Source organism: Sceloporus occidentalis, unplaced genomic scaffold (assembly GCF_023333645.1).
Source record: "Sceloporus occidentalis isolate IW3139 unplaced genomic scaffold, rSceOcc1.0.p SCAF_6, whole genome shotgun sequence".
In the NCBI taxonomy this organism is placed as follows: domain Eukaryota; kingdom Metazoa; phylum Chordata; class Lepidosauria; order Squamata; family Phrynosomatidae; genus Sceloporus; species Sceloporus occidentalis.
The window spans coordinates 121,077,135-121,089,453 of NW_028316986.1; the positions used below are offsets into that span (position 1 = coordinate 121,077,135).

General features: G+C 37.6%; 1 protein-coding gene across 1 annotated transcript in view; it reads left to right on the forward strand.

Moving 5' to 3' along the window:
* LOC149311338 (clathrin coat assembly protein AP180-like) overlaps positions 1–12,319 on the forward strand; it is a 95,266-nt gene that overhangs the window by 48,904 nt on the left and 34,043 nt on the right. The window contains exons 12-14 of the mRNA XM_089530831.1: positions 2,208–2,235; positions 6,745–6,854; positions 7,715–7,818. Coding sequence (XP_089386957.1) covers positions 2,208–2,235; positions 6,745–6,854; positions 7,715–7,818 — 242 coding nt within the window. The remainder of the gene's footprint in view (positions 1–2,207; positions 2,236–6,744; positions 6,855–7,714; positions 7,819–12,319) is intronic.

Sequence of the window (12,319 nt, forward strand, 5' to 3'; positions counted from 1 at the left end):
GAAATACTCTTATGAAAATGTTGAAATACTTTGATTTTATTGGTTCCAGTAATTTAAAGTTACCTTAGAGATTTAAACTCTCAAATACTGTCATATTGAAGTTTTGCTAAGAGAAATTTGCCTTTCCTTGATTAATTGATTTCTTGTATGGATTTATGGTTCTGTCTTTCATTAGTTCCCACCAAATTTTGTTTAGACTAATTTGGAGGAACTACTCAAATGGAACATCTGTAGAAATGTAGCAGAAAGCTAGGAATACCTTTCATGAAGGGGATTAGGTCACCTTTCCCAACATGAGACACCACAATGGTCCATGTAGTCTACTGTTGCAGTGGTTCTCAAACTTTTTACCTGTGATCTCCCTTTGTCTGGGGATGTCTCTCTCACACACACTCCGGCTAAGCTAACTCAACACAAAATATTGTTTTAACAGCTAACCCCACTCAACAATGGATGGCCCTTCTTGAAATCTTCTACTCCAAGTTTGAGAAAATTTTGTCTTGCTTTTTTTGCAATAACAAAATGGGGTGGGGGTGGGGGGATGTTCAGCAACTTCTGATAGCTCTGCGATGACTGGAGAATCTTCTTTCCACCAATGGAAAGTGAAGAGAAGAGTGAGGTGGAGTGCTCTGTAACAAGCATGCCTTTCATTCTCCATGTTATTGTCATGCTCCTCCATCTGTTCCTCACCATCTCCTCAGCAAGGCCTGATTTAGTCTTGAACAGGTTTGACTCCACTTCTTATTCCCCTCCTGTAGACGAGCACTCCCAATTCTGAGGAGATTCTCTCAGGCCAGTAGACAAGCCACAGACAAGCCCAGGTTCAACTCCACTTGCCTTTTCCAGTGATTCCAGTACTCATTTTCCCTCTCCCTCTTCTCCCGTTCCTACTTCCTAGTACTCTTCTTTCTGCCTCTTTCCTCTCCTTCTTTACAACACTCCTTTCCTCTCATTCCATCTCTCCCTTGGAGGATCCCTTCACCAGGAGATGCCTCACATGTTTTTGTTGCTCCACCTCACCTCATCCTGTCATACCACACCATGTCACTTTCCAAACAGTGCCTCCACTGCAGTTAAAAAAAAGGGAAGGGAGAGAGGAGAAAAGTTCCTTTAGGTAGGAACTTTAAGGAATCTTTCCTTAAATAAATAATCAATAGTTGTCCAAAAATTTCTTGTTCTCCTCTTTAAGGAACTATTGCCCCTCACCCAAACGTTGCATTCTCAGTTTGAGAATCACTGTGGTTTGGTATCATCTAACTGGCAGTGACTGTTCAAGGACCCAGGCAGCAGCTCCATTACCTCTCATACTCTAACTGGAGGAACCTGGGAGTACCTACATGCAAGGATCTGCTCAGCTGCTGAAATATGACATCTCATATTTCACGGTTGTTGATGGAGATTTTGGGGACCTCTGCTTGTGCGACTATAGTCACTCCTAACAACAACCCTTTTCTGATTATTTAAACTGCTGTCACCATAGATGCCACTGTAGCTGACCCTATCAGTAACTGAATCTCAGCATAGCAACCCTTAAATGTGTGTGTGTGTAAATAAAATAATTCATCTAACAGAAGAGGACAATGAAACTATTCAGTTATTTGTTGTTCAAACACGTGAGGTTACAAAACAGTATCTTAGCTTAGTTCTTATATATGCTTATGTACTTATTCAGATTTACTTTCCTCAAACACAATCCATAGATTCCAGTCTCTTATCAACTCACTTCTGACTGTAGACATATGTTTTCCCCAGTTCTTCTCAGATCACCTCTAACTGACCCTAATTCATATCTCTGACAGTCACACACAACAGCCTTTTTAAAATCCTGTTCAGACACTCAGTCGGTCACCAATCATCCCCAACATTCCATGTTCTCACCCCTACAAACATAATACTTACCTTATTTCATATAATATGATGCATAATCATAAATATTTTCTATATTTTTATATTTCTCATTTTCTAATATAAACACAACAGTAGTTTTACAGAAATAGAACATTACAGAGATCAATTGCCATATTTAGCATAAAAATTATCAGTGTAAAAGCCCATGTTATTCCAAAACTGTAGGACACAGATGTAGAAATACACAAATCTTTAAATATAGTTCCTTGCTTTTGACTGTGATTCAAGCCTGCTTAAGATATTCCTGAATTGTTTTTCATTTGGAAAGAAACCAAACTCTCTTATGTTCACTCTTCTAGCTCTGGTGCTCCTTCACCCTTAAGCAAGGTAAATATTTAATGTTTTGTATTTTTAGCCAAGATGATTTTTCTTGATAAATGGTTACGAAGATGGAGGGTCAAATACTTGTTTTAAGGAACCCAACTGTCTTTGTTGATATGCTAATTATCAGTGAGAGCCATTTACAATATATAAAATACAAATATGCAAACCAATGTATATGTTATTGCACACTAAATGTTTTGTTTCTCCACCAACTAAATTTATCAATGCCACCTTTGAAAATGTATGTATCATGGTGTAATGAAAGGTAATATGCAGTATTTGCATACTGTGATGCCATGTAAGTGCCCATGACAATACCAATAATTGCTTGAGTTTTGCTTCTTTTTGCTTCTTTGTAATACTCTATTCATGAGTTTGTGGACTGGAAGTCAAGTTATTGGATAAAACATCTATGCATATGTAATTTGCCCTAAATATTTTGCAAGTGGGCCAGTCTTGCTTGGTGGGGGGGGGGGGCACCTAATTGGATGGGCATTATAGTTTGAGACATGCCGGCTGCAAATCCATGAGTTCAGAGTATTTATTGTAAATTCTGAGTAGATGCAGTTGTACTGGAGGGCTTGGCTATAAATAATAGATTCTGTAATGTGTTCTGAATGGAAGCTTGAGGCATGGAAGTATGTGTAGTGATCTGTGGGCTTTTAATATAGTGGTGCTTAGATGTTCGTTGTATATCAGTTCAGTTGTGTCAAGAAAACATGGATTGTTTCAGGCTCAGGTTGATGAAAATTGTTAAAACTTTTCAAGTGATTAATTTCCATTAGTCCAAATGATAAAGTTGGTGTTATAATGTACTTCAGGTCTCTGGGTGTGTGAACTGAGGAAGTATTGTTTCAGATCAGCCATGAAGATATTTACATACTGTGATGTAAATTTACATACTGAGTGCTCATGACAATTCCATTAATTTAAAGGTACATGTTACTGCCAAAGTAAAGTAATTGTGAGCAAGTACAAAGTGACAGAGTTTAGTAGGTAGATATACTATAGTCCCAAGCAGAATGATATTATCGATGGCTTGCAGTCCATCCTTGTGGGGAGTGTTGGTTTATAGGGATTCCATACCCATAGTGTCTAGGGTGATGTTCTCTGCAAGGATGTGGGCAGAGCGTATTTCCCTCAGGACATAAATTGTATCTTGTCTGAAAACTGAGTCCATAGGTGCTCCACCTGTGAAGATTCCAGTGCTGGAGTTAATGGGCCATCCTGGGTTATTTGGTTTATATATTTTGGGTAGTTGATAGTGCCTGGTCAAGGTTCATGGATATTTGGTAAATTCTCCAATTAATTTGTATAATTCTTTCTGATATCATCTGTGGATAGGATTCTGTAAAATGATGTGCTATAAGGTTGTTTGTTTAGCTTCCTGTAAAAAATGTCGTCTCTGAGCTGAAAATCTTTATTGAGCTCTCCATCATGACCCCACAATATTTTCTAAAATTGTCACTCTTGATTCATATCCTACCAGTGATGTTGAAATTTTTGTCCCAATGTGTTATCACTTTACCATTTCTTGTTTGCCACTTTCTTGAACATTCACTCTGTTTGGAAAGAGACTTTTGGAACTCTTCACAAACTGCTTCAGTTATCCAGTTCTTGAATAATGGGTTATTACAATAGAATATCACAACCTCAGATCATTTACAAATAATTTAGTACCACTGATCCCCTAAAGATGCCACAAATATCTTCCTTTCTTGCTTTCTTTCTTTTTAAACAAAATATGTAGTGTTCATCAATCAGTCATCCTTACGTTATCTGCTTGTTGGTGCTCTTATTCTTGATAATGGTCCTCCTTCAGCAAGGCATGTTCTTCTCCATGTTTTAATAATTCTTTCTACTAATTTACCCAGATTAGTTAAAGATCCTGAAGTTTTGGTTTCTCCTATATATTAAGATTGATTGTCTAGCAAGAAAGCTGATTTTAGTGTCACTTTGCACATTTTATGAGCCTTGTATTTGAGTTCCTTAAGAACCCTTGGCTATTTGCCAACCTGGTGACTTGTTAATTTTTAATTTGTCAATTAGTCCTAGAACTCCATTTGTTACTTCTGTTTCACTTGGTTCTTCAAATGCCATAGCTAAAAAAGCCTTGGGTGTCTATCCAACATGTATCACTGTGAAGACCAAGGCAAATAAGTTACTCAGCTTCTCTGAGGTTTCTATTCTATTCTTCTCTGGTAATTCTTTCATACTACTATAATCTAATAATTCAGTCACACCTTTGAGTTAAAACACGTTACTCAGACTAAAAACAATTTAAATAAGCTAAAAACATATTAAACAATATGATGAATTAAAAACAGATTTGAAAATTTTTAAAGTTTTTAAAATATAAATAACAGTCTTTGGTTTATGTTGAGGCCAAAAGGCTTTGGTGAACAAAGACAGCGAACAAGTATAAAACAATATTTGTTTTACAAAAAAAATATTTTTTACAATCTGAACAAACACAAATGCATTTATAAATTAGCTGAAGACATTTTTATTTAGGCAGGCATTAGGTGAGTGAATTTTACTTCTGTTTTGCTGTATGCCGTCAATGTATTATGGGTTTTTTCTGGTTTTAACTGTGTTTTTAATTTATGTTTTGATATCAATAATATTTAATTATTTTTTAGCTTTTGTAATCAGTGTTTTTACTTAGGTCTTTTTGAATTATTGTAACCCGCCCTGAATTCCCATTGTGGGAGAAAGGCAGGCTATAAATCCTTTAAATAAATTATTAAATAAATAAATTAGTGTCTATTTCACATATTACAAAAATATACGTCTTTACATTTTTTAAAAATTTAATACTTTGGTGCCTAAAGATCTATTTGGTTTTTTTTAAAACCCTAATTTTACATAGAGAGAAAGACACCCAATCTCAGAATGGCCAAATCCTTTATAATTACCTGCATCCCAATTTTGTATATAAATATTTGATTGAGTGATGCGACACCCTGGAAACAATAATAATACTTGGTAAAGTGAAAAGACCACACTTGCCCTGGCAGCTCTTGGAGATCTCTGATTCATAGGGTTGTTGTAGGTCAAAGTTGTCTTCAAATCAAATAACAACAACAAGGTGTTATTTTTTATTAAATACATGGGACTACTTAATTCTAAAAGTGATTACAGTGTGGTATTTTCCTTCAAGGATCAAAGTATAGGTATTGTTTTCTCTGCTTGTTTTGAAGCAAAACTTATTTTAAAACATGTTTAGTTTCTAACTCTTGGTAAGTATAAAGAAAAACCTCTCTATCCTGTATAATTGACCCTTAATGGGGACATATGGTTGCTTAAAAATGAAAAATTTGACAGTGTGGTCTTTAACACTAGATTTGCACAAGAAAGGAATACCCTTTTCTTAAAGATCTACTGATAGGATCTTTTCCAACGTGGATGTTATCAAGATGCCAATTTCTATCAGGGCAAGGAAATTCAAGATCATGTTTAGCCAGTGATCCCCAGATAGTATCAAGCTGCTGTGGATAGGGAAAAACTCAGCAGCAGTACAGTATTTTAAACTGCTGGCAATTCTGTGACTTCTTTATCTCCCTAAATTGGTTCGTAACATAAACTTGGGTGTGCTCCCTTCTCTTCTTTATGGGCTAGCCAAAGTAACAACACAGTTCTAACCTGGCAGGCTTTGTTGTAGTAGTAAAAGCAAACAGTGATATATAAAATACTACCACTTTGGGTCAGACTATATATTACATTCATCCTTGCACTTGCAATCTTTCTTTTCAAAACAGTGATGTTATGGAGTCCAGTCTAGGCAGGGGCTCTAACTATTCCCAATCCCCTGTTATAATCTGGGTCAGACTGCTTAATTTTTGCTGTTTGTGTGAAAGCAAAGGCTCTCTTTGAAAGGCGGATCACTAGATATTAAAGATGGCATAGTTCATATATCAGAATGCAGATTGTGCTGAAAATTGCTATAAAATAGGGCTGGGCAACTGAGATGGGGTGGGGGCCCACCGGCTACTAGGGCACGCTGCACCTTAAAGAGCCTCCATCCCTAGTTCCAAAGAAGCTGGTATCAGCATGACTCTGACTCTTGGGTCTGCCCCTGTCACATTTTGTGTGACCTTTGAACTTCTTCCTTTTTAAATATCGTTGAACTAAAAATATTGGAAGTAATATTGGGAGGTAATTTTGGTTTGTAAAAAGATTTATTTTTGAACTTTAAACCTTTATGAAATACAGAAACACAGCACTCAGCTTACCTGCATCCAAGTTTAGTGTTTTACATAAGGAATATATCTTTTAATTAATTAAATAGAATTAATTAATGTTTAATACTGGGATGAGAATGCCCTACTAAACAACAAATATGTCATCAAGAAAAAGATCTATTTTCTACTGGGAGCTATAATATTTAGTATGGATTTTAAAATCCTTTTCCTCTTGAGGAAAAAACAGAAATGCTTAAAGTTGCTGCTATTAAAAAATAAAGTAGATATTCTTTGTGTCGCTATATATTTATGAGTTTTTCTTGTACAGTCTTCTCCAGCCACAACTGTTACATCTCCTAATTCTACCCCAGCAAAAAGTATTGATACAGCTCCTCCAGTTGATCTCTTTGCAACTTCTTCGACAGCTGCTCCAGTCAGGTTAGTTTCTCAATAACTAAAAGATTCTGTTTAAATGTACTGGGTTCAAAGATCATTGATGTATAGAGAATTGCCTTCTCTAAAGATACTACAGTATAAGCTGTCTTTCATACAATTTGGAAGACACCTTCCACTGTTCAGGTGGAGGTGCACAACATATTTTGCAAAGATGCTATATATTAGGTCCAAAACATGTATATGCATGTTTAATGCACCCCCCTCCCATGCACTCATGCATCTTCTGCTTCTAATTTATCTTGCTTCTGTATCTTCAGAGAAAGCCCTCTTGAGGATACTGTCACCTGTAGAATCTCACCTAACAGGCACACAGGAGAGGGCTTTCTTCTATATTGTTCTCAGACTGTAGAATACATTCTCTTCAGATTTGGGATCAATTCCTAATGCTGCTGTGAAGAGTGTGAAGACACATGTCTCCCAACTGACATTTTAAACTATTTTGATGTTTATTGATTAATTTAATAATTTTAATACTTTTATTGTTTAATTTGTTTTTACTAATTATTTTTAGCCAGCTTGAGTTTGTGTGTGTTTTTATTGGAATGGCAAAATAAGTGCATGAGAAAGTACATAGAACAGAGAAGGAAGTGACAAGAGGGTCTGCACCTTATCCAGGTGTGCCACAAAGCCTTTCTTCCTTTGTTGCTTATAGCAGCCATGCTGTAGATAAATTACCTATAGGTTACAGGATTGTGGCTGTACCAGGCTGTACCACATAAGTACTTGCAGTTGCCTTCCTGGTTATTTTCTTGAATACACAGTTATTATCTTTGTAAATTCTTTTCATATGAGTTTCAACCCTTTCAAAATTACAAAATGTTTATGTCTTATTTTCATAATAGTGCTTCCAAACCTTCCAGTGATCTTCTAGATCTTCAGCCAGACTTCACATCTACTACTGCACAAGCAGCGTCAGCAGCTTCTGCTGGGGCAACTTCATGGGGAGGTAAAATCATTCTCATCTCAGATTTCTTGAATACCTTGAATCGGGATAAGGCCAGATTTGATTGTTGGCAGCATTCTTTCTTCACTGTGCTCCTTTATTTCATTTCTTCTTCTTTCCTTCTTTCTTCTAGCCATTCTGTAGACTTTATGAAACACTTCATATTTCATTTTGCATGTGTTACAACTGTGGTATGAACCAACCAAAGCTGCAAAATCGTCAAACTACTTTTTTTGCTAAACTTGATTTCATATTATCTAGGGAAATAACTATATTTCTACATGTGGCAGAATCATTCCTGAAAATATCTAATACAAGGGCCATTGAGATTTTATAAATGTACTGTAATATTTAGAGTAGGCACAAAGTAGGATTACTTTTCTACGGGTTCAGCAGCCACTTGTTCTGGTCTTGCTAATTTAATATAACACTGCATGAAAACATAGTACTCAGAGTTTCTATGCTTGACTAGTTCTAGGTTGAACTGAGGCTATCTGGAGATATCAACAGTGGCCTGTAGAGCAGGGGAGGGTGGAATGAAGATGCCATATCCACTGCTAACTCACCAGGGGGACAGGGCTCATTTATGTCACTGAGCTTCATTTACCACAATGGACATAGAAGGAGTGGGATGAGGTTCTGGTGTCTTCTTCCTGTTATTATTTATTTTATTTCTACCCCACCTTTCTCCCAAAAAGGGACTCAAGAAGGCTCACAATATAAAACACATTAAAACAGCATGTTTAAAAACAATTAAAATAACCTAATTAATAGACTAAAAGGTCAAAATTTAAAACATACAAAAGCTAAAAACATAATTTAAACCAATCCCCCTCCCCCATAAAACCAGGCTTGCATGATTTTAAAAAGCTTGCTTGAACCGGTAAACCGTGAAGCTGTTTCAAAAAGGGAGATTATATGCTCCCTATAACTGGCTCCAGTCAGCATTCTGGCTGCAGAGTTTTGAACCCACTGAAGTTTCCTAACAGTTTCCAAAGGCAGCCCCACATAGAGTGTGTTACAGTAGTCTAAACAGGATGTAATCAAGGCATATGTCACTGTAGCCAGATCTGACTCTCAAGGAATGGGCACAGCTGGCGCACTAGTTTAAACTGTGCAAATGCACTCCTGGCCATTGCTGAAACCTGGGAATCGAGGGTCAGAGTGTTGTCCAGGAGCACACCCAAGCTGCGAGTCTGAGATTTTAGGTAGAGTGTAACCCCATCCAGCACAGGCAATATCCCAATTTCCTGACTTGCCTTATGACTAAGCAGGAGCACCTCTGTCTTGTCTGGATTAAGCTTCAATTTGTTTGCCCTCATCCAGTCCATTACTGACAGCAGACACTGGTTCAGCACAGAGACAGCTTCCTTGGAATCAGATAGAAAGGAAAGGTAGAGTTGGGTGTCATCCACGTACTGATGACATCACACCCCAAAACTTTGGGTTTCATGTAGATGTTAAATATAATGAAATAACATGGGGGGCAACACAGAACCCTGTGGGACCCCACAGATTAGCGGTCAAGGAGTTGAACAGGAGTCCCCCAACATCACCTTCTGGGTCTGCCCCTCCAAGACAGACAGGAACTACTGCATAGCAGTGACCCTAAATCCCATCTCAGGAAGATGTCTCAGAAGGATACCACTTCCACTTTATCATCTCTTGCTAGGAAGAATGCTTCCAGTGCCCGCTGAGGAAAAGTCACTCAAGACTTGCATTCTTGGTGTGCACCTCTTTGTTTGCATTTCAAACAAATGGATATATGGGACAATAAAAACTGAATTATAAAAAAATCATAGTACAATGTTAGAATTTTTTTTTACTGAATTTCTTCAGCTTCCAAAACAGATAAGAAGCCTGGAAATTTACAAGGACAGGATCATGACTTGAGAAAAGCAATAACTACAGCTTCCAATTTTGTTTTAAACATATATACTGTAATATTACTTTTCTAGCTAGAGTGACAATCTGTCATGGATTTGACTAAGCATTATCTTTATGAAACTTGGAAATTTATTGCAGTACAAGAAACTTTAAGATCAGAATAATAGTCCTGAATTCTGAATTTCTACAGTTACTATTATTTCTTTCCATATTTCAGTTATTCCATTATTTAATTTTATATTTCATACCTTATTTCATATTTCAAATGCTATTTTGTATACAAATCTATGTTGAAAGTTTTTCTTCTGGCAAGTCTGCAGTGAATCAGTCTATGGTTCAGTCCAAAGTGTTCTCCATTTCTGCTAATCATTATATCAATTAGAATAATAAAATGCTGATACTGAATTGTGCTCTCATTTTACATTTGACTTGCCTATAACAAAATCCCTATATCTCTAACTATGCTGGGCTTTAATTCTCTCCTTCTGCAGAAGTAATGTGAGATTTAAAACTTGAATGCCTTAAATTGCAATTAAATATGCAGCACTCTGGAACCACCATGGAGGCTGCTCAGAAAACTTTCTAACACCTATTAAGAATATTCAAGTGGGAATATGAAACAAATAGGAAATGTAGAACTCATATACCATTTAAAAATAAAATTTGTTGGTAAAGATTCATAAAACAACTATTTTGTTGTGTGTCTATGATCAAATTGCATAGTTTGTTGGAACCTCTTTTTAAGCCTTTCATATCTGGGATATTTTAGCAGTAGAAGGGAATTAGGAATTAGATACCAAGGGCCTGAACAAATAGGCCAAAATAAAGCTGGTTTGGGCCACTTTGGAGGTATGCTGTTTAAGAGGCCAGAAGCTGTGCCAAAGCTGGGCTCCAGCCCTTAGGACTGGAGCATGGCTTTGGTGCTGCTTCCAGCCTCTTAGGATGCATGCATCATTTAAACAGCACACTTCCAAAGTGACCTGAAGAAGCTTTATTTTGGCCTGTCTGTTCAGGCCCCAAATTAACAGTCCATCAACTTCTTTGTTTCAGTGCATTTGATTGATATATGGGTCTCATTAGTGGCTGTGGAGGAAGGCAGCAGGAAGCAAAAACAGCAGCATGGAACAAAAGCTGTTCATGTGCTCCCCTTGTAAGATAAAAGGGACTTGCCAAAATTGGGTTTTGACCATTTTTTTTTTAAGGAAAAAGAACACGTTTGCAATGGAATCTATGGTGTATGTGTGTATATTTCTTGAAGTCAGCTGTTGACTTATGGTGAGACCACAAATTTCATAGTTCTTTCTTAGGTAAGTGATGCTTAGAGGTGGTTTTGCCAGTTCCCCCCTCTGAAATATAGTCTATCGCACCTGATATTCATTGGTAGTCTCCCATCCAAATATTAACCAGGGCTGGCCTTGCCTAGCTTCCAAGAACAGACAGGATCTGGTCCCTTTATGTAGTTAGGCCTTAAAATTTCAATTGACAACCTTGCCCATATTAAAAAGCTTTCATAGGGCTGCCCTATGTCTGCGGAGATTATCATACTGAGGGTAAGGACAGGAGGAAAGTGGATTGCTCTTGCCCTTATCCCATCTCATTCGTGTGATTGAGGCAAAGTTTATCACACCCTATGCACTTCTCCTGTTCTTCTTCCATCAATGAAGTGTAATGGACCATCACACTTCATTAATACCAAATGGCAGGTCTATTACACTTCACTGACAGAAGAAAAACAGGAGAAGTACACAGGGTGTGATAAAGTTTGTCCCAATCACACAAATGGGATGGGATAAGGACGGAAGCAATCCACTTTGCTCCCTCAGTGTGATAATCTCCTATGATAGGACATGCTAAAAAATATTGAGGAGGAGAGTACTAGCAATAGCACAGTTGCAGTTTGGGTTCTGTATGATAAATTACAGAATTGAGAACTCAAAAAATATATTGTATGTTGTGTTAAAACGGACATATAGGAAATCTTAGTATCAGTTTAGTATGGAGATTAACTCAAGATGATAACTAATAATATGGATTAAGTGGATACTTGGGTAGTTTAATGCAAAGGAATACCCATTCTTTTGAGGACCCTTGGCACACTTTGAATTCTGAGGAAGTTGTATGGGCATCACAGACACACACACACACACACACACACACACACACACACACGAATTCTGTAGAAGGCATGGCCAGCCACAAAATGACATAAATGGACAAAGTTGAATCCAGGAAATAAAAATATTTAGGATTTAAGCCATTCTAGATAGGGTAGAAATGAGCATGACTTATAACAAGAAATGTAAAGGCCAAAACAGATGGCCGTATAGGGCAGCAATGGCAAACCTTTTCAGGGCCAAGTGCCCCAACTAAAAGTTTTTCCGGGGGCGGGACTTCCTGGGTGGGACTTCTCCCCCTGCACTTTTCCTGGCCTCCAGTTGTATCTGGAGAGAATGCTGCTCCTTTTTGCGTCTTTTCTGTAATGGTGGCGGTTTTTCGGTGGTCCAGTAAATGCCATGCCACTGGAGCATCGCAACACTGCCCACCGTCTGGGTGGGCTTGCAGCATGACACTGGCTTGGGGGCATCGTCAGGGCATGCATCATCTGAAGCCCATGGCC